Genomic DNA, 22,898 nt, shown 5'->3' on the forward strand with positions numbered 1-22,898 from the left:
TGATCCCAGGGTCCTGGAATCGAATCCCACATTGAGCCCCTTGCTCAGCGGGGACCCTACTTCTCCCTCTGCCTGTTCTGCCTGCAGCTCCCCCTGCTTGTGCACTGACAAATAAATAAAATCTTAAAGAAAAAAAAAAGGTGGAACAAGGACCTAAATATTTAGAAACTCCTCCGTCACATTTCTTACACTAACGAATATGAACAGTATAAATAATTATTGGTAATGTTATATACACAGAGCACATCGTTTGACAGCCGGTTGGCAAAATTCATACAGCCTTAGTACCCTTAAGAGCTAAGATGCTAACAGCCGATGATATTGAAAGAAAACCAGGGACGCCTGGGTGGCGCAGTTGGTTAAACGACTGCCTCCGGCTCAGGGCGTGATCCTGGAGTCCCGGGATCGAGTCCCACATCGGGCTCCCAGCTCCATGGGGAGTCTGCTTCGCTCTCTGACCTTCTCCTCGTTCATTCTCTCTCTCACTGTCTCTCTCTCTCAAATAAATAAAAAAAATTAAAAAAAAAAAAAAGAAAGAAAGAAAACCAGAAGCTTCCACAGCCCCCAGAAAGACAAAAGTACAATTAGTTAGTGGATCTCAGAGTCATCTTAGGTCAATACTATTCTGCTCATGCTGTCTTCATTAACTACCATGATGCAACATGTCTGCATAGTAAATAAAAGTTCCAGCTAGTAAACTTGACTTGAACATTACTAAGAATGTTTAATACACCGGAGCACCTTGCTGGCTCAGTTGACTCTTGATCTCGAGTTACGAGTTCAAACCCCATGTTGGACATAGAGCTTATGTTTAAAAAAAAAAAAAAAGGAGTGTTCACACAAATTCACATTTTATGTTTAGGGTATTTGTAAGTGAAAAAAAGAGCCATCATTTTTTGTTATCTTATCAGGGTCCTCTGGCATTTACGCTAAGCCTGGAGCAGTCTAAGTGGGATTCACATCTACAAAAGGGAATCGTGGCAAGGAACCTCAGTTCGGAGGCGCAAAGGTGTGATTCTGAAAACCAGTCTCAAGAAGGAATTATATGAACCAAGTGCTTCACCCACTTGGGCAGCCAGACCCACCGTCCAAACAGTTTAATGGAACAGGTACTGTTAAAACTGCTAAATATATTCATGTTTGATGAGGCATGAAAGCTTACATAATAAGGGTTAACACAGCAGGTCTGAGGCTTCAGCTGTTCCAAGGTACTATTTGCAAGGCTGGCCTCTGGCTGGCATCTGGCAACTTGGCATTTAGAGTGTGGTCTGTAACCCAACTGATAAGGACATCTCACTGTGCCTAGACTATGCAAACAATGTGACCTGCACTGAGCACCTGCTTTCCTCTGGGAGTCTGGATTTGGTACATGCCAGACAGAAATACCTACTTGCGTAATCCTCAGTGAGCTTTGTATGACCCTCTCAGGGCAGGGACAGCATTGGAAGCCAACATGTAGATTCCCCCAGACATCACGTGGCTTTCCCATCCTTGCTACATCACCCTAATAAATCTTAGCTGTGAATACAATATACTAAGTCTCATGAATTCATCTAGAAATCTCTGGATGTGGGGGTGGCCTTGTGGGCCCCCAACAATTCCACTGCTATTTGTTCAAAATTATGTGGATTATTTTGTTATCTGTATTATGAAAATGGGGAGGGAGGATGGATTTCTATTTCTTATTAAAAGGAGGTTCTGGGTCACATGTAATAGATGAGGTATCATTTCGGGTTTACAAAAAAAAAAGGCACAAATTTAAACAAAACCAACAAAGAGAAAACATACGCACTTTGCGGGATCTGTTGGGCAGGTTCTTTCTCCCAGGCTTTGGTGTCTCTTGAGAGCTATATGGTAACACTGGTGCAGGCAACACAAGCAACTATCCAACCAGGAAGCAAAGTCCCCACCTGTTACGTGTGGGTTGCCCGAGACAAGACGTGTTTCACCTCAACCTCAGGGTCTCATGAGCCACGAGAGCTATATTACTTAAAGGGTTTTATGACAGATACCAGGTAATTGCCAGAGTGATCATGGGGGAAGTACATTCAGTACTTGGCTATGCAAATTCACATAACTGTCTTGACCCATTCCATTCCAGGATACCAGCACCTCTCCAGGTCCCATCTCAGGGGACTTCTGACTTCCTGGTAGTAAGGCCTCTGGAAAATCAAGTCTTAAAAGACTAAGCACCCACCTTTAATATCAGGGACTTCTAAAAAGTCAAGGAGCATTCCTACCCTTCTGAATAAAGTCTAATTGGCCAGATAGAAAAGTCTGACATCTTTTTTTTTTTTTTTTGGTCTGCTTTTTACATTGTCAATCTACTATTATAGCAACACTGAATTAAAAGAAAGAAAATTGTATATAATCCCACAAATCAACGGCAGATGTCCTCATGTACTGTTGTTTTGCTCACTTATAGGTACACACTGGAAATAATTTGTTACCAAAATAAGTAGTGAACTACGAGGGAAAGAGTTACTACCGAAGGTAAAAAATGAAAACCAGTGATCTCCTTGCCCAACCTATGCAACAGTCACACATCTCATCAACAACTTAACCATTTCTATTCCGGTTCTTCCTGAAGCCATGTCTGTAATTCTGATCTTCTATGGTCTGTAGAATTACTGACTTCCTGCTCTGATGTGGAATGTAGATTTGGCTCAACTCTTGCTCCTCTATTTGCTTCTAATTTCTGTCATGGTCATTCTGACCATTCTATGCTCCAATTTTGGTCTCCTAAAATAACCTATGTATCGTATTACATTTAAGACGTGGCTTCCTAAGATGAGGATACTGAGATACTCTTTTCCCCACTCTCTTTTTCTTCTTCTACTTTACAACAGCTAGAGACTATACCATTACTGTTGGTGAAAGTGCTGGGAATCTCATGCTCTTGCCATTACAAAATCCTCATGTCACAGCTCTGGCTTTCTTCCTTAGGAAAAGCAAAGAACAAAAACAAAAACTCAGTACCTACTGTATATATTGTATCTATGCAAATACTGTTATGAAGGACCAATCAGAACAATCTGATTGTATATCCCCCCTCTTTTATTCCAATTTCATGAGTCCTCTGCTTCTTCTAAGAAGTAGTATTAACATCAGGGTCAAATACATGGCTCTTGGGGTACCTGGGTAGCTCAGTCAATTAAGCGTCTGACTTGTGGTTTTGGCTCAAGTTGTGATCTCAGGGTCATGAGATCCAGCCTGGCATTGGGCTCTGAGTTCAACACGGAGTCTGCTTGAAATTTTCTGTCCTCTCTCCCCTTATTCTCTCTAAAAAAACCCAATCTTTAAAAAAAAAAAAAAAGCATCTTGGATTTATTTTTTCACCTGCAATTACTTTTTGACTCACTCTTAGAATAAAACTTTAACTACTTGGTTCCGCAAATATCTGTTCTCTTTGGGGCTTCTGTTTTATCTTACATACATTTTTTTCTTTCAAATTGAAGGCTTTCTTCATCTTTCACACCTTGGTTCCCACCCATATTGAAGAAGCTATCAAAGATGGGAAGTTCAAAGAGGTGGGTGAGACTAGTTTAATGGCATGCTTTGCTAGAGGGTGAAAAGTGCAAGAACCAGCTGTTTGGGTGAAGGTTCTCACGATGCCCAAACAATGCAGAACTTGTTTTGGAACATAATCCACCAAATTTCCTAGTTCCCCAGACCATTTTTAGTATATAACTTCTTTCCTACTTTATTTTCTGCTTACCCACAGCCAGATAGTCACTGTGAGACAAGAAAAGTAGGGGAGAAAGGAGAGAAAATGTGGAGTTTCACAGATCTTCACATAATTCTGTTTTTCTCCCCCACCTCTTGGTGTACAGCTCTGCTTGGGGGCTGTGGCCTCTACTGCTGCAGCCCTCTCCTCACATGATCCTGGCTTCAGCCTTTCCACTCTGCATCTCCAGGTGATGCTCTCACACCTGCTGTCAACTTGCTCAAATCTGCAGTTACGGCTTCTCCCACTTTCTTCACTGTTGTTGATTCACACTTCAGCCTTTGTTTTGAATGTGCTGCTGAGCTGACCTTCTTAACCATCCGCGTGCATGTTTTCATGTGGTTGTAATATTTTGTGTATATACAACTTTGGGTCCTGTTTTCACTTCACCTGATAAATATTTTCTATATTGCTATACAGTTAGCTCTGATTATAGTCAACCTGAACAACAAAGTTAAAATTAGAGCACAATGGAGTTCTTGATACAGAGTCTACTTTTAATTCCAATAAAAACCATTTCAGAAGACTTTCCAACCTCAGTCCTCCAGTTTGTTGCGTTAACTGCTGGTTTACATTGGCCAGCGTCATATTTCATCACTCAATACCAACTTCGTCATGCAAAGATTTCCTCTTAGATTGTTTGGGGCTTTGCATTAAGAATATCTTCCAGTCCAGGGCGCCTGGGTGGCTCAGTGGGTTAAGCCGCTGCCTTCGGCTCAGGTCATGATCTCAGGGTCCTGGGATCGAGTCCCACATCGGGCTCTCTGCTCAGCAGGGAGCCTGCTGCCCTCTCTCTCTCTCTGCCTGCCTCTCTGTCTACTTGTAATCTCTGTCTGTCAAATAAACAAATAAAATCTTTAAAAAAAAAAAAAGAATATCTTCCAGTCCAAAAAAAGAAAAAAGAAAAGAAAAAAGAGAGTATCTTCCAGTCCATTGTCTCTAGGAATGCGTCACAGGGACAATGTCTGATTAAGTTTGGGTGGTTGCTTACACTGAAAAGATTATTTGATGGGTATAGCTACATACTGAATTCCCTAACTCCTGCTAAGAGCTCTGACAAAAGTTTCAAATCAGTGTTATGTTCACAGCTTCTCATCTAAATGCAGACGTAAACGCAAGTTAGTGTACATACAAATTACTTGTGCTGCTTTTAGGAATTGCAGGCTCCTGGGTTTTACCACGAGATTCTGATTTAGTAGATCAAGGTAAGCTTGGGAATGTGCGGTTTCAATGAACACTCCAAGGAAATCCATGGTCATTAGACCACACTGAGTGTCACACCTTTGTTACTTAATGTCTAATAAAGGTTTGGCAGTGAGTGTCTCCATCTTGATTATTCAGCTTCTCTCCCATGAATTTTTTCATGTTGAATAAGGGATGTATTATAACTGAAAACCTTCCCACATTCATTACATTCATAGGGTTTTTCTCCAGTATGAATTCTCCGATGCCTAGTAAGCTGACATCGCTGACTAAAGGCCTTTTCACAATGATTACATGCATAAGGTTTCTCGCCAGTGTGTGTTCTCTCATGTTTCTTAAGTGTTGACCGATCATTAAAGGCTTTCCCACAGTCAATACATTCATAGGGTTTTTCTCCAGTATGTGTTCTCTCATGTTCAATAAGGCGTGACCTTTGACTGAAGGCTTTAACACACATGTTACACTGATAGGGCTTGTCTCCAATGTGTGTTCTTTGATGCACAATGAGGGGAGACCTCTGGCTGAAAGCTTTTTCACAATGACTGCACTTGTAAGGCTTCTCTCCAGTATGGGTGCGCTGATGCACAAAAAGCTGTGATCGCTGCCGAAAAGATTTCCCACAGTTATTACATTCATATGGTTTCTCTCCAGAATGAATTCTCTGATGGGAAAGAAGGTAAGAGCTCCCAGTAAAGGCTTTCCCACACTGATTACATTCAAAAGGTTTTTCTCCAGTATGAGTTCTCTGATGCTCAATAAGGTGAGAGCTCCCACTGAAAGCTTTATCACACTGATTGCATTTATATGGCTTCTCTCCAGTGTGAATTCGCAGATGCCTAATAAGTTGAGTGCTTCGAATGAAGGACTTTCCACACTGGTTGCATTCATAGGGTTTCTCTCCAGTGTGAGTCCTTTTATGTGCAACGAAGTCCGAGCTTTGACTGAAGGACTTTCCACAATGAGTACACTCATAAGGCTTCTCTCCGGTATGAATTTTTTTTTTTAATTCTTTTTTTTTTTTTTAAGATTTTATTTATTTTTTTGTCAGACAGAAAGGGAGCGAGAGCGAGCACAGGCAGACAGAGTGGCAAGCAGAGTCAGAGGGAGAAGCAGGCTCCCTGCGGAGCAAGGAGCCCGATGTGGGACTCGATCCCAGGACGCTGGGATCATGACCTGAGTTGAAGGCAGCTGCTTACCCAACTGAGCCACCCAGGCATCCCTCCGGTATGAATTTTTTGATGTACAATAAGGTTAGAGTTCCACCTGAAAGATTTTCCACATTCGTGACATTTATATGGTTTTTCTCCAGTGTGAGTTCGCTGATGCCTAATAAGTTTGGAACTCTGGGTGAAGGATTTCCCACACTGGTTACACTCAAAGGGCTTTTCTCCAGTGTGTGTTCTCTGATGTACGATAAGGTCATAGCTCTGGCTGAAAGACTTGCCACACTGAGTACACTCATAGGGCTTTTCTCCAGTGTGTGTTCTCTGGTGTACAAGCTTAGAACAACAGCTGAAAGATTTTCCACACTGACAGCATGCATGTGGCCTCTTTCCAGTCTGAATGATGTCACAGCCAGTAAAAGATGAGGCTACGTGGAAGGCATTATGTTCCTCCCCACACCTAAATGGTGCTTCTCTACAATCACTTATTCCGGTTTGTATGAGGCAGTCATCACACTCATACTGACATTCTCTAAGATGCATCGGCTTGTGTTCATTCCAAGTCTTGCTATGATTGATGATGTTTCCATAGTCTGGACAGTTATTGTTGTTCTCTGCTGAGAAAAGTCTATTATGAAATTGCAGGGAGGTACCATAGCTCAAAGAGTCACTAGTGACAGTATATTCACAAAGTTTTTTATTTCTCATTTCAACATTTCCAAGTTTATTCAAATAAATGCTCCGAGAGAAGACTCCAGCACTTTGGTGATTTTCATAAGGCTTTCTATCAACCTGGCCTTTCTCATGATTCATGAAAACTGAATTCTGTTTCAACATTTTAACCTGTGAGTCAAGGGTACGGAAATGTGTTCTTGTGAGTAATGTTGGAGGTAGAAGGCTTATACTCAGGTAACTTCCCCCAAGGTCATGCTCACAGTGGTCCCCTTGAGCAAACAGTGTCTCTGTGGTAAGTACCACTTGACTCCAAGAGTCCTCCTGGTGCTCCCTTAGCTGGTTCTTCCAATCCTGCCTTTCTCCTAATGACACCAACCAGGGGCCCTCCTCCTGTAGGCAGTGTTTCATTTCTATGTGGTGGAATGGTTCTTCCACAGCAAAATCTTCTTTGGAAGATGACTCTTTCTTTTCAAATATATTCTTCCAATCTGAAAGAAATCCAAAATACCTGAATTACTGGAGATGCATTAGAGGGGGAGGATGGGATGGAGGAGACCACCAAGTATGAGAGGTGTCTCTGGGTTTGTTTCTAATCCATGGACTGTAATTTCATACAGGATGTAAAAAAAAGGGATGGAACAGCAAACAGGGCAGTGGTGATAACGTATAAAAAACAAACAAAGATAGTGAAGAGGCAACCCAGGAAGACTGGTCTGCAGAGGGAGAAGAGGAATAAGAACAAGCAGTGGAGGGTAAAGATTAAAGGAGAGATCCAGAAAGAATTGGGCCTAAGGGTATACAGCCTTCATAGCCACAGAAGATACCTACAATATAACTGCCAGTGAAGCGAATGAATATGGTACCTGACTTGGAAAAAAGGTCTTTGCATAAATTAAGGAACTTGAGCTAGGGAGAGTATCTGTGTAGGCCCTAACTGTGACTAGAAGTGTCCTATAATGGGGAAGTAGAGATATGATATACACAGAAGTGGTATGAACACAGAACAAAGAGATTTAGAGATGCTGGCCTTAAAGACTAAAGTGATATGGGCACAAACCAAGGAATGCTGCAGCCACCAGAAGCTGGTGAGTGAGACAAGGAACAGATTTCTTCCTGGACCCTTCCAAGGGTGCATGACTCTACACCTTGATTTCAAACCAATGGTATTGATTACAGGTTTCTGGCCTCCAGAATCATGGGAGAATCAATTTGTATTGTTTTAAGCCCCTCAATTGGTAATCTGTTACAGCAGCCGCAGGAAATTAATAAAGAGACTAACTGGTACCTCAACCTAGATTATTGACCCAGAATCTTAGTCTATCTCTTCTTTTTTTTTATCTCTTTATTTGATAGACAGAGAGGGAGATCACAAGTAGGCAGAGAGGCAGGCAGAGAGAAAGGGAAGCAGGCTCCCTGGTAAGCAGAGAGCCCGATGTGGGGCTCAATTCTAGGACCCTGAGATCATTATCTGAGCCGAAAGCAGAGGCTCAACTCACTGAGCCCCCCAGGTGCACCCCCCTCCCCGCTTTTTTAGAAAATTTTATTTATTTATTTGACAGAGAGAGAGACACAGCGAGAGAGGAAACACAAGAAGGGGAGGCAGGAGAGGGAAAAGCTGGCTTCCCACAGAGCACAGAGCCTGATGTGGGGCTCGATCCCAGGACCCTGGGATCATGACTTGAGCCGAAGGCAGACGCTTAATGACTGAAACACCCAGGCACCCAGTCTGTTTTCTGATTCTGCATCTTGAAACGATCCCAAACACCAACACAGACTTAATATTCTTTTTTTTTTTTAAGATTTTATTTATTTATTCGACAGGCAGAGATCACAAGTAGGCGGAGAGGCAGGCAGAGAGAGAGGAGGAAGCAGGTTCCCCGCTGAGCAGAGAGCCTGATGCGGGGCTTGATCCCAGGACACTGGGATCATGACCTGAGCCGAAGGCAGAGGCTTTAACCCACTGAGCCACCCAGGTGCCCCAGATTTAATATTCTTAATGCACCATTTCTACTATTTCTTCAGGCTAGCCACAGAAGAAAAACTCTCTACCCACTTTATAATCAATGCCACAGACTTCCCAGAAAAGCAGTGTAGTCCTTGAAGCAGTAGTTGGCTAGGCTGGGCTGCAACTGAGTTTCACTAACTAGCAACTTTTTTTTTTTTTAATTTTATTTATTCATTTGACAATGAGAGACACAGCAAGAGAGGGAACATAAGCAGGTGGAGTGGGAGAGGGAGAAACAGACTCCCCGCCGAGCAGGGAGCCCACACAGAATTCGATCCCAGGAACCCTGGGATCATGACCTGAGCTGACGACAGACGCTTAACCAACTGAGCCACCCAGACACCCCTAACTAGCAAATTCTAAAGCTCATTTTCCTCGACAGTAAGCCAGGAATAAAAACCCTTAGCTTACAAGGTTTACTTCGATCCACAAACGAACTGCTATATGAGTCCCACAAGGTGCCTGGCCTGTGGTGCACTGTTAGTACACGGTGCCATTGCTATGGCCTTCCCTGTTACTGTCCTAATGGGGACTCCTCCCTCTGTTGAAATATTGGGTCTCTGATGAGTGGTGTAGGTTTCCAGCTTGGGACCTTGCCTGGATCCTCCAAAATTCCCCCTTTACTTGTCACTCTTCCCATTTCGTCATGTAGCCACCCACATCTAGTACTATCAAGGCCTCTGATCAAGTACCCATGCTTCACTCTCCAGGAGTGCTAAGGAGACAAGTCTCCTCCATTTGGCAAAGTAGTAACTACACTCTGTGGCCTTCCTTTGACTTCCGGGGGGCATTTCCCTCTTGGACAAAGTCCTTCTCTAAGCCTAACACCCTCCACAACCAACACTGTTCTCCTTCCCAAGACTCAGCTGTGTTCCTTTTTGATGTTGTCTTGGAATCCCTGATGATGAGAACTTTTTCAAATGAAACAGTGGCCCACTGAAAGGGAGTGAAAGGGTATGTGGAGACCGGAAGAAGGAAATAAGTCTCAGGGTGGTGGTTAAGATGTGTCTGAGTTGTGCCTGGTCATTGGAAACTGGGTAAAGGAGGACAGACATTTTACACAGTGTCTCCATCAAGATTTCAAAATGAGGAAAACAGACTGTGTGGGTCGGCTAGAAAGTAGGATCTATGATAGATGAGAAGAAAGATGCTGTCCACATACTGAGGAGAAGAAGATGCTGTCCACATACTGAATTCAGAATGGCATCATTTTAAGGACCAAGGACAAGTAAAAGCAGGTGACACTTCAGAGGAAAAAGTAACAGAGGCTGTAGGTGAGAGTTACAAGGTAAGAAAGAGCAGGAAAATACAAGATAAACCCAACACCTCTGGCTAGGGGAACGTCTTGATGGTACTGTGAAGGTCCAAAGTGGTGTGAAGGACACACGTGATGTTTACAGCTAACTGAAAGCAGCCAGTTAAGAAAGGCCACTTACTGGGGCACCTGGGTGGCTCAGTGGGTTAAGCCTCTGCCTTTGGCTCAGGTCATGATCTCAGGGTCCTGGGATTGAGCCCACATCGGGCTCTCTGCTCAGCGGGGAGCCTGCCTCCTCCTCTCTCTCTGCCTGCTACTCTGCCTATTTGTGATCTCTCTCTCTGAGTCAAACAAATAAATAAAATCTTTAGAAAAAAAAAAAGAAAGAAATGCCACTTACTGTGTAATTCCAACTACAGGACATTCTGGAAAAGGTAAAATTATAAAGATTAAAATAACCAGTGGTTTCCAGGAGCTAGGGTGGAGGGAGGGAAAAACAGGTGGAGCACAGAGAATACTTAGGGCAGTGGAACTACTTTGCTTGATACTATAAAGATGGAGATGTGGCATTATACATTTACCCAAACCCGCAGAATGTCCAACACCAAGAGTGAACCTAATGTAAACTGATCTCTACTGATAATGTGTGAATACAGCTGCTCCCATTGTAACAAATGTACCACAGAATACAGGATATTAATAATAGAGGAAACTGTGTGTGTATGTGTGTGTGTGTGTGTGTGGTGAGGAAGGGTGATAAATGGGAACTCTGTACTTTCTGCTCAACTTTCCGTAAACATAAAACTCTAATAAATAAAACCTATTAATTAAAACAAAACAAAAACAAATATCAGAAGCAGCCCAATTAGTTGGGGGTAATGAACATGTTCTAAAATTGATTATAGTGACTAGACGCAGATGCTGTGAATATACTATAATCCTTTGCATACTTCAAATGAATGAATCATATGGCATGTGAATTATATCATGATACCACTATTAAAGAAAAAAAGGGGGGCGCCTGGGTAGCTCAGTCGGTTAGGCCACTGCCTTCGGGTCGGGTCATGATTCCAGGGTCCTGGGATCGAGTCCCACATCAGGCTCCTTGCTCAGTGGGGAGCCTGCTTCTCTCTCTGCCTCAGCCTGCCCTCTGCCTGCTTGTACTCTCTCTCTCTTTCTCTCTCTCTGATGAATAAATAAATAAAATCTTAAAAAAAAAATCAAGAAAAAAAGGAGTTCTAATCAGGCTTAGACACTGGGACATATAAGGAGGTTGACCGATGGGATGAGGAGAGGTGGGAAAACAAGTCCAGGAACTGATTTAGTAGGAATCCTTCTGGAAGGAATAGGTTGTTGCCATTTCCTAGGATGTAGAAGTTCTCACCACATCTCTGGATCATCTACAAGTTGTAAGAATGTCCAACATGAGGAGGGATGGACACCCAACTACAGTGTAAAGACAAGGCATGACAGAGAGATCCATCTGCCCTGAGTGGAAGTGAGGATGGGAGACTCAAGGAAAAGAGGGGGCACAAGCACCTGGGAATAGATGAAGGATATGAGAGGTGAAGATCAAAGTGAAGATGGGAACAGAAATGAACCCACACATGAGAAATGTTGGGACAAGAATGACATGTGTTTTTCATGGATTGGGGACAGAGGGACAGCCCTACATGGGTCAGAATGTGGCTGCCTTGGATGCAAGGAAGCAGCAGAGAACACCCAAGAAAGTTCCCTGTACCTCCTTCCCTCCTTGGACCCAGGCTCCTGTGGAGAGCAACTTCACCATGTTAACTCACCAGGTCACTGGCCTGCTCTCACCTTGGGGAGGTCCCTGTTCTGCTCTCCATGGGTCTTGTCCTTGCTCCAGCCAGCTGATCACATCCAGTTTGGAAAGCAGAAGCCCTGGTCAATGTGGAAAAAATACAGGACTTTGTGCTCTGCTCAGAGAGTAGAAGAACCATGTCCTCTGGCCCAACCCTCAGTCCCTGGGGTAAGTTGTGGAAGTATTAGGAGGGCCCTGCACATCCCAAGGAAACTCCCAGCAAAACTCTTGGCTCATTATAGACAGAATGAGTGGCAATATCTAGGATCTGTATCTCAAGGGAATCCATTTCTGGAATGCTCACGTTCAACCCAGGCACATCTTTAAGAAGAACCAGATCTTTGAGTCCCTGAAGCAGAAAACTGCTGTGATGGGCAGAGCTCGCCTTACCCAGAGAGACCAGGTGGCTGCAGGTCTCCAGAGTCACGGTGTGGTTATAGTCTCCTCTGGGCCAGATCCAGTTGTCCCCACTCCTCCTGCGTGAAGGTCACAGCCACGTCCTTGAAGCTCACAGCTGGCTGAAATATCACCCATGTTACCATGGGGCTCTGCCTCCCCAGTGTGGAGGTTGGGTCAGGGGGATGGGGCAGCACTGGGAAGGAGAGGACATGTGTTTAAGATGATATCTATGAGCACTCATGGGGTTCCCACCTTTGGGATCACTTCTCTCCGAGGGGCTAATCTATCACTGGTCATACCAGTGCTTCTGATTTTTGGTCGTAGGAACAACAGGAACCCCACTCAGAGATCCCCAGGGTGGATGAATGGGTTATGGAGGCTTAGTTCTGTCCATCCTCAAGATCCTGCCATGCAGCTGTCACAGACAGAGTCTGAGCCAGAGGCCTGTCCCAGGTGACCAGGCGTGGGAGACTCATGTTCGGTCTGGTCCTAGGAGGTCCTAGCTCATCCACACAGGGAAGGTACTTTATCTACAGAGACCCTTTGGCTTTCACATGAAGGCAACAGGACACATTACATGTGTCGGACTGATAAGGTGGATGGTATTCCTAGACCTATTTTTACAGCTGACGAGACTGAGGCAAAGAGAGGGAAAAAAGGTCCCTAACTCACCAGGGATGAGACCGCGTGAGAATGTGCTTCCATCTCCTCCTCATACCTGAAGAAGCTGTGGTGAAGAAAGCAGAGGTCCTCAGAAGGCAGGGCTGGTGAAGAAGGGAACAATGAGGAATTCAGCCCCACCTCAGTAAGCCCATGAGACTGAGCCCACTCCCAACCCCAGACAAAGGAGAGGGCTGCCGGTGCCTTTTGAGGAACATTCCCTTAGGGTATGGGGAGTGGGGAGACAGGGCTCTGACCAAGTACCTTAAAAAGTCCAAGGCTCTGAGGTCCTCTGTGGCAACCAAGCCAGCTTTCCAGATGTGGAATGGGCCAGCCTGCCCAGATCTGAGCCTAGGGATGGACCTGGGCTATCCCAGGCTCAAGGAAAATGCCCCACCACATGCGGGTATATCTGAACAGTGACCCCACAGATACACACCCATCCTTCAACACCCAAATAAAAGACTGGCCAGTTTTTCCTGTCATTTCAAGAGACTAAATAAGGGGAGGTAGGAGCAGAGTGTTAAGACAACTGGACAATTTAAAAATATCCCAAAGATGGGGCACCTGGGTGGCTCAGTGGGTTAGGCCTCTGCCTTTGACTCAGGTCATGATCCCAGGGTCCTGGGATCGAGCCCCTACATTGGGCTCTCTGCTCAGTAGGGAGCCTGCTCCCCCACCCCCGCCTGCCTCTTTGCCTACCTGTGATCTCTCTCTCTCTCCCTCATATAAATAAAATCTTCAAAAATTTTTAAAAATGTAAGAGACACGGCAGGGACAAAAAGCAGCACTGGTATTTCTATGAATGAGTGGAAAGAAAAGTGGTGGTGAATGTGGGGTCTGGTTTCTACAGCACCAGAGCATGAACTATGTTCTAGGCTGGGCTTTGCCAGAGTGAAGGCCGTAATCTTAAACCAGAGCCACAGTCCCCTTTCCGCCACTTGCTGACAAATCTGCTGAAGAACCCTTTTACGGATGAGCAAGCTGCCTGCCTGCTACACCGCCTCCCAAGGCTGCCAGAACTGCTACAAGTAGCTCGGCACCTTACAGCAGCAGAAATTTAGTCTCCTACAGCTCTGGAGGCCACAAGCTTTTCTGCTGCTACCTTTCTCATTTATTGCTTTGATCTCTGTGCTTTGTTCTGAGAAATATGTAAGCTGAGCCTTTAGAACCTCTAGGAGGGCCTTCTTAACTCATTATTTTCTTTTAAAAAGTCACCAACAGATAAATGCAAAGGGTCAGAATAGCGAAGGCACAAACAAGAGAACCAAGTCAGGAAGCTGCCCTGCCTCACCAGAAGGGAAGACGGAAGTGTGGTGCCAAGAGCTACTGAGAAGGGAATTGTTAAATGCAAAGCAGCCTGGCAATGTCCAACAACGGTCTGAATTATCAAGAGCATGAGTGCAGAAATCCCACCATCAAAAGACGGAACAAAGGGCACCTGGGTGGCTCAGTGGGTTGAAGCCTCTGCCTTTGGCTCAGATCATGGTCTCGGGGTTCTGGGATCGAGCCCCGCCTCGGGCTCTCTGATCAGCAGGGAACCTGCTTCCTCCTCTCTATCTGCCTGCCTCTCTGACTACTTATAATCTCTATCAAATAAATAAATAAAATATTTAAAAAAAAAGACGGAACAAGTTCTAAGTATGAAGATGGTGATAAAAGGATAGTTAAAAAAAAAAAAAAAAGGATATGGCCTACACTTTAGTGCAAGATCACTAAGAGAACGACATTTTTTAGGGATAAAAGTTAGGCCGTAGGAAGACATAATAATCTTGACTATTTATTTGCCCAGCAGATACTATAGCAAAAACATAAAGCAAAAACTTGGTAACCTCAAAGAAATATGAGAAAACCACACAGGAAATGACTACCTATGTTTAGAATGTGACTGATCAAAAAGACAGAGTAGAATATAAAATAAAATTTGTATACATTTTTTAAAAATATTTTATTTATTTATTTATTTGTCAGAGAGAGAGAGAGGAGCGAGAGTGAGCACAGGCAGACAGAGTGGCAGGTAGAGGCAGAGGGAGAAGCAGGCTCCCTGCCAAGCAAGGAACCCGATGTGGGACTTGATCCCAGGACGCTGGGATCATGACCTGGGCTGAAGGCAGCTGCTTAACCAACTGAGCCACCCAGGTGTCCCTAAAATTTATATAAATTTAAGTTATTTAAAATATAATGTCAAGCTGAATTGTATATACAGCCCTGCCCAACCAATTGCCCCCTTTCTTCTTTTTCTTTTTTAAGATTTTATCTATTTATTTGACAGAGAGAGAGATAGCAAGAGAGGGAACACAAGCAGGGGAACTGGAAGAGGTAGAAGCAGGATTCCCACTGCACAGGGAGCCCGATGTGGGATCATGACCTGAACCTAAGGAAGATGCTTAACAACTGAGCCACCCAGGGACTCCCCCCTACCCTCCTTCTTAGCATCCTCCATCAATGACCCACCTCTCAGCCTCTCTTACCTAGGAGCTCTGTGCAATCTGCCTCGGACTACTGGCCACACTCTCTGCCTGCCCCTGGCCACCGTCTCTATTGCTCCCACAGTTACTGGTCCATGCCCTCACTCACCCTTCCTGCCATCTCACTATTATCTGATCTGTGCAGATAAAACTGCCTCTTAATTCACTCCAATCAGTGACCCTAGACTCCACCACCTTCCTGGCACACACACCTCTCTAAGCCCACACCCTCCCAAATGGCTCTCTGAATTCAACTTCTCAGGGGAGAGATTTTCCATCTGGTCAAGTAAACTCCTGCATCCCAGTGCTCAGCCCTCCCTTCCAGTTACTTTCATGCTCCTGTTCCTCACAGGTAGGCCCTCAGAGTAGCCAGCACTCCGGTCTCCCCTACTTCACCCTGTCCATCCTCTCTCTGTCCTCTCACTCCTAAACACACACACTACAAATGTACCCCACACCCAAGAAAGCTGACCAAGGTTCTGCACCCATTTATATTGTTCTGGTACCACTGCCCACCCCTGGGCAGTCTCCTATTACCTGTGACCACTTCCACCCTCCTATCTTCTCCTTCCTTGCCTGGAGGCATCTGAGGGCAAGGGCTGGGAATGCCACTCTGCTCCACCACTTGCCTCTGTAGTTCCTAGCTCCTAAGCAGACCCCCTTACCCTCTCTAGGCCTCAGATTCTTCCTCTGTAGACATGTGGGAGAACAGCAGGCCTGGTGTCATGATGCTACTGTGAGGATTAATGCGTTGCATTTATAGAGCTTAATGTCATGCGGACACACAGGACACAGTAGATCTAGTCACATGGAAAATTCCCTTTCCATTCCTCATGCTGGACCTGAGAAGGGGCTGGTGTGGCAGGTTCTCTGGGGCTGCAGGTCTAGGGCAGTTTGCTCTTTCCCTGCCTGTCGGGTGGGGTCTCAAGTGTTGCCCCCGGCTTCATGTTCCGCCCAGACCTCCCTGCCACTGCTGCTTCCTCCTTTATTTCCAGCCCTACATCCGTACACATTCCTCAACTCGACACCTCTGGGTGACCAGGAATTCTCTTCATGGCCTCCACCGGGGTTCCGCACTAGAAATGGAAACTCAGCGGCCTCCTCTGCTATTCCCACTTCACATTCTCTCTTGCGCCGAGTTATTTCTACAGCCAGATGCTCCTACTCTGAGGCTCTCTGGCATCCACTTCGAAGCCCTCACGCACAGGGCGGTTTCACGTCCCGGCTCTTTACACCTCCAAGCCCTGTCTCCCGCAGCCCCTAACACGGGGCATGAACAGACAACCAACGCAGGCGCCCCAACACCACAGACCCAGAGGCTGCTGCTGCTCTTCCAAGACTGCCTCTCATTTTTTGTTCACTGGGAAAACATGCACTTTGTGTTCAAGCTGAGTTCAAGAGCACGTACCCGTGGAAGAAAACGTGTCCAAGCTCTGAGGCAGGGGCGGCCTCCGGGGGGAAAGCAAGCCTCGCTCGCCCGGGAGACTCGGGGCTACCACCTGCGGCATCGAGCGCCTCCGCGGTAGGCGGCCCTGTCGAATCAGGGAGGGAAAAAGACACGTCCGGGTGGGCAGGCCCCAGATGCCCACACGCCGGCCCGAAACTTGCAACAGCCGGCCTCCTCTGCAGGGGGAGAGCTTCTGTCCCGGAGCAGAAGAACCTCAGACACGATCACACCCAGCCGCGCTCTGCTGCAGGAGGGCCCTCGCGGGACCAGCTTCTTCCCGCTTTCTGCAGCCGGAGGGGCTCGTATCGGACAGACCCCTACGCAGCCCCTCAGAAAGGCCCTCCACCCGCCCCGCTCCCTCCCCCGGCACCGCCCAAGACGCGGCGGTCCGGCCCCTCCCTCCATCCCGCCCCGCCCAGCCCACAGCCCAGCCTCCGCGCCGGGCCCGGATTTCAGGCTCCCCTGAGTTCGCGGGACAATGGCGGCGCTTTCGGCGGAGGGCGGAAGTGCGCGCGCCGCAACTGCAAGTCCCAGAAGGCAGCGCGGCGGCGACCGTTGCTCTCAACCTGCGGCGGTGGGGACATGACTGGGCCGGGGCGGCGACCTGAGAGAGACATGAAAGCTACCTTTTCACTTCTGCAGCGGCTCGTGTTATGGTTTCGACAGTTGTTTCCCTTGGCCGTGTTCTGTGGCGTGCCTCTGCCCGTAGTCCGGGCTCACAGACCCGACGCATTCCCTGAGGCCGGCGACCGAGGCCGCGACGCCACAGTGGCGGACGTCTGCGACCGGCATCGACGCCTGGGCTGGCGTTCGAACTGCGCCCGGCCGCACCCTTTTCTCGCCGGCCGACCCGCCGCGGAAGTGAACGAGGACGCCTTGAAGGGAACAAGGAACAGCCGTCGACCCGGAACCCGCTAAAGCGAGGCAGTCCGTCCGCTGCCTGTTCGCGGAGGCTCCGAGGCAGGCAGGGGGGCGGCCTCGCTGCGCCTTGACGGTCTTGGTCAAGTGTGGAAGCCAGGGGCCGGCTAACTCTAGGCGGGCCTCCTAGGGTTAGGATTGCTTAGGGGAACATATTTGGCTTTGACCGCAGAAAGGTCGCCCCTGAGAGGGACGGGGCAAAAAGTAGGGAAGCTGGCAGTTCGTGAGCAAGCCCTGACTGGGCCCTCGGCTGCAGAGGGTGCGGGGCCGTCGGTGGCTGTGTGTGCGGTCTCACCGCGTCGTGGGGTCAAGTCAGACCCGCCCCTGGCTGACCAGCTGCGGCTCTCACTCACCTTCCCCGGCCGGGCGACTGGCGTCCGCGATTCTGACTCTGCTCGAACCTCATCAGCTCCTGCATCGGTACTTCTCGTATCTGGGGTGCTCCTGTGACCAGCCTTCCTTGCTTGGACTCTTCCTGAGGCTGACCCAATGGCCATCATCTTCTCACTTGACTCCTTCATGCTCGTTAACACGACCCTGCAATTTGTAGATTCTTCCAGGAAGTCTGGAATCTGGCCTCCAAAGGGAGACTCTTGGTGGAGTGGGCTCGCGCCTCTTGCGTACTGAATCAGGCAAGGGCATTCTGGCCAAGAAGTGACACGGCTGCCAGGGGCTTCTGGGGAAGTTCCTCTTTCAAAAACGGACGTAAGACACTAGTGTGTCCCCTTTCATTGTCTCTGGGCAGTGCTGTCTCTGTAGTGTGTAGAATGGTACGGCCATGCCAGCACCTTCGGGAAGCCAGCCCAAGAGGCCAACAAAGTCGACATGCTGAGAATGGCAGAACAGAAAGATCGAAAAAACCAGAGTCAGTAATGGCATCCTCCTTGCGTCGCTGAATCAACTAATGTTGCCTGTGTCCCCCTGGAGACTTTTCCTTCTATCATACATGACCTTGTTTTTATTATGGAAAACTTCAAATGTAAAAAAGTGAATAGTGTGATGAAAACCCATGCTTCCCTCCATGCATTTATCCAACTTCATTTACTGTCCTCATTCGGCTTTTTATTTAATTATTTTTTTAAGATTTATTTGACAGAGAGATCACAAGTAGGCAGAGCAGCAGACAGAGACAGAGGGAAAGCAGGCTCCCCGCTGAGCAGAGAGCCCGACGCTGGGCGGATCCCAGGACCCTGAGATCATGACCTGAGCCGAAGGCAAAAGCCTTAACCCACTGAGCCAACCAGGTGCCCCCTCATTCGGCTTTTTAAACTTAATCTTCTCCCCACTTGATCCCAGCCACTGCTGCATTATTTTGAAGCAAATCCCCTATTGTTTCACTCATAAATATCTAAGATTCTATCTATAAAAAAGAATAATTTTTAACTTTTTAAAAAAAGATTTTATTCAATTGAGAGAGAAGGAGAACGCAAGCGGGGGGAGAGGCAGAGAAGGATAAGCAAATGCCTCACTGAGCTGGGAACCTGATGTGGGAGCTCAATCCCAGGACCTAGAAATGATAACCTGAGCCTAAGGCAGATGCTTAACCATCTGAGCCAACCAGGAGCCCAAGAATTATTTTTGGTAGAATACAAAAATCCATACAGAAAATAAATAGTGGTTGCCTAGCACTGGGGAAGTTTGAGTAAAAACATGAGGGACTGCTACATGGGTATCAGTTTCTTTTGGGGTTGATGAAAATGTTACACAAAGTTGATTGTAGTGATGGTAAAACATTAAAAACCATTGAATTATGCAGTTTTAAGTGGGTATGTGTGACTTCTGTCTCACTAAGGCTACTTAAAAATCAGTACATAATGGGGCTCCTGGGTGGCTCAGTGGGTTAAAGCCTCTGCTTTTGGCTCAGATCATGATCCCAGGGTCCTGTGATGAAGCCCTGCGTCGGGGGCTCTGCTCTTGGGGAGCCTGCTTCCTCTTCCCTCTGCCAGTCTGTCTGCCTACTTGTGATCTCTGTCTGTCAGATACATAAATAAAAATCTTTAAAAAAATCGGTACATAAAGGGGCATCTCGGTGGCTCAGCTGGTTAAAGCATCTGTCTTCTACTCTGGTCATGATCTCAGGACTCTGGGATTGAGTCCCGTGTGGAGCCCCATGTTGAGATTGCTGAGTTTGGTCCCCTGCTCAGCAGGAGTCTGCTTCTCCCTCTGACACCTGCTCATGGTCTATCTCAAATGAATGAATAAAATCTTGAAGAAAAAAAAAACAGTACATAAGGGTGCCAGCATCTATTGCGGGAAAAAAGATACAGTGGGGGAAAAGATGACTTTTCTTTTTAAAGATTTTTCATTTATTTGACAGATCACAAGTAGGCAGAGAAGGGGGGAAGCAGGCTCCCCACTGAGCAGAGAGCCCAATGCAGGGCTCGATCGCAGGACCCTGAGATCATGACCTGAGCCGAAGGCAGAGGCTTTAACCCACTGAGCCACCCAGGCGCCCCAAAACAGATGACCTTTAAGTACATAACTACAGTAATAAACACATCCAAAAGTATTAGCAATAATTCCTAAATACCAAATATCCAGTGTTTACTTTATGTGGGTCCATTTTTTTTTTACATTTTATTTAAATTAGGATCTGAACAAGGTTCACACTTTGCATTTGGTTAATGTGTGCTTAAGTCTTGTAATTTATGGGTTTCCCTGACATGCACTTTTCCCTTTTGTTTCTGTTGAAACCAGGTAAATTTTTCCCATAGGACTTACTACATTCTGGATTTTGGTGATGGTATCCTTATGATGTCATTTCTCATTCCCTTGTTTTTCCAGTAAACTGGTAGTTGGGTCTAGAGGCTTAATTAGATTCAAGTTTGTATATTCGACAGTCCTTCATAATGGTGCATGTGTGTTCTTTTGCATCATAGCCGAAAGTGCATAGGAGCACCTGGGTGGCTCATTCAGTTAAGCCTCTGCCTTCCAGCTCAGGTCATGATCCTGGGGTCCTAGAACTGAGCCCTGTGACAGGCTCCCTACTCGCAGGGGCCTGCTTCTCCCTCTTCTCCCTGCTCATGCTTTGTCTCTCTCTCTTTCAAATGAATAAATAAAATCTTTATAAACAAAAAGAGAGAAAAAGAGAAAATGAAGAAAGCGAAAGTACATAATGTCTGGTGCATTTCTGTAATGTTTATTTTGAGGAAGTGTTGACAGCCTGATTCATCTATCATAGATTTGTCCAACATTTTTTGCAGAACAGTTTTAGCCATCATTGCTTATACCCATTATTTCATTAGGAGTTATAAAATGGTAGTTTTCTAATTATATCATTTCTTTTGCATCTTTTTGCTGGAATTCTATCATAAGGAAAAACTTTCCTGTATTAAAATTTTGGTTACTTTGTCTTCTGTTTACTTTTGACATGATCTGAGTAGGTTTTGATAACTTCTTTGCTTTCCAGTCAGTGAAGATGTTACAAGGCTCATTCTGTAAATCTCCTGCCTTGGCCCTGGAATTAGCTACATCCTTGAGGAACCATTGTTATTTTTTAGCAGGAAATGTGTTTTAGAGATCTGGGCACTTAGAGTACCGTTACTACTAGGGCAGTTTTTGTTACAAACCTCTTCACTGGACAAAATTAGGATATATATTTTTAAGAGAAAACAAATTTTGGATTAATCTTGATAGTATTCTCATTCAAATTTAGGATTACAGGACTAATATTGCTGAAATCTTGGTTCTTAATTACATCAATAGAATTACTTGGTTTATGTTTCAAATTATCTTCAATATTATTACTGAGAATTCAAGATTTCTCTGCAATTCTTTTTGCCCTTAGACTATATCTCCATAGTGAGATTACTGCGCTCTAAAGTTACTGGAAATAATTATTATCAATGTGGTAGCCTTTTCACTGAAGACTTTAAAATTTTAGAGATCACTTAGAAAAAACCTAATTTGGGGCACCTGGGTGGCTGAGTTGGTTACATATCTTCCTTTGGCTCAGTCATGATCCCGGGGTCATGGATCAAGCCCAGCCTCTCGATCCCTACCCCCTCTCCTGACTTGTGCTCTCTCCCTTTCTTTCTCTCTCAAAATCTTTTAAAAAATCAAAATTTAAAAAAATTTTAAAAACCTAATTTATATTAATACAGAACACTTTCATGGCTCCAAAGAAAAAAACTACAAAAACAACTTACACTCAGAAGCCTAGACTCTCTCTATGCCTGTTCATCCCTCTATTCCTGCTCTCCTCCACTGGTAACAAATTTATATAAGTTTGGATTATCCTTCCATTTTACTTTTCTTCCCCATCCCTGCTCCCCACTCCTTCCATATGCAAATAACATTTTGCTTGTGTAGTACATCCCTTTCCTTAGGTAAAGGTCCTATGCCACGCATAGTCCTGTGATGTGCTTTGTTGTTCCCATCTAACCAACTGGCTGGGGAGACCATTGTCTGACAGTTGCCCTTAGCATTGTTGAGTGGCAGGATGGCGGTTCCTTCCATCAGTCCTCTATTGATGACATAAAAGCTGTGTCCAGATTTTTGCTACTAAAAACAGTGCTGCATGGGGCGACTGCTTGGCTCAGTTGCTTAAGCTAGACTCCTAGTTTTGGCTCACATCATGACTGAGCTCTGTGCTCAGGGAGAAGTCTGCTTGAGATTCTCTTCCCCTCCCTCTGACCGCCCCCCCCTTTCTCTTTCTAAAATACAATAAATAGATCTTTAAAAAAAATAGTGCTGCAGTGGATATTCTCGTGTCTGGGTCATTTTGTATTTCTGCAACCGTATATTTGGAATAGAGTAGAAGTGGAGTTGGTTGGTCAAAGGTAAATGTATATGTAATTTTGCCCAATTTCTCTCCTTTGGGGTTGTGCCTTTTTGCATCCCACAAACAATGTATAGAAGTGCACACAGTCTCATCAGCTGGATGTGGCATCGGACTTTTGACTCTGAAAATCTGATAGGTAAGAAACAGTATTTCAGTGTAGTTCTAGTTGGCATATTTTTATGAGTAAGAATTTCTCTATGAGCATCTTCTAATATGTTTAAGAGCGATTTTAGGTCTTGTTCATATTTTGCCCATTTTTCTGTACGGTTGTTAGTCTTTTACTCTAGCTTTAGAAGTTCTTGATTGGCAATATTTTAAATGGTTTAAATTACAAATTGCAGTTTTTCAGTTTATAATCTTTTCTTTATCT

At 45.6% G+C, this 22,898-nt stretch overlaps 2 protein-coding genes across 2 annotated transcripts; both read right to left on the reverse strand.

Annotated features, from left to right (window-relative positions):
• Positions 1-4,622: 4,622 nt before the first annotated feature.
• LOC122913377 (zinc finger protein 2 homolog) lies at positions 4,623-5,933 on the reverse strand (the record flags this gene model as incomplete). Its single annotated transcript, XM_044260122.1, has 1 exon — positions 4,623-5,933. A coding segment is annotated over one exon (873 nt), but the record flags the coding sequence as incomplete, so codon positions are not given.
• Positions 5,934-6,114: 181 nt separating this feature from the next.
• Positions 6,115-16,977, reverse strand: LOC122912107 (zinc finger protein 544-like). Its single transcript, XM_044257468.1, is given in 7 exon segments — positions 6,115-6,230; positions 6,232-7,256; positions 11,850-11,933; positions 12,244-12,289; positions 12,291-12,371; positions 12,925-13,016; positions 16,789-16,977. Coding segments are annotated over 7 exon segments (1,536 nt in total). The 5' UTR covers positions 16,889-16,977; the 3' UTR covers positions 6,115-6,122.
• Positions 16,978-22,898: the final 5,921 nt, after the last annotated feature.

This window comes from Neovison vison, chromosome 7 (assembly GCF_020171115.1).
Source record: "Neovison vison isolate M4711 chromosome 7, ASM_NN_V1, whole genome shotgun sequence".
In the NCBI taxonomy this organism is placed as follows: Eukaryota; Metazoa; Chordata; class Mammalia; order Carnivora; family Mustelidae; genus Neogale; species Neogale vison.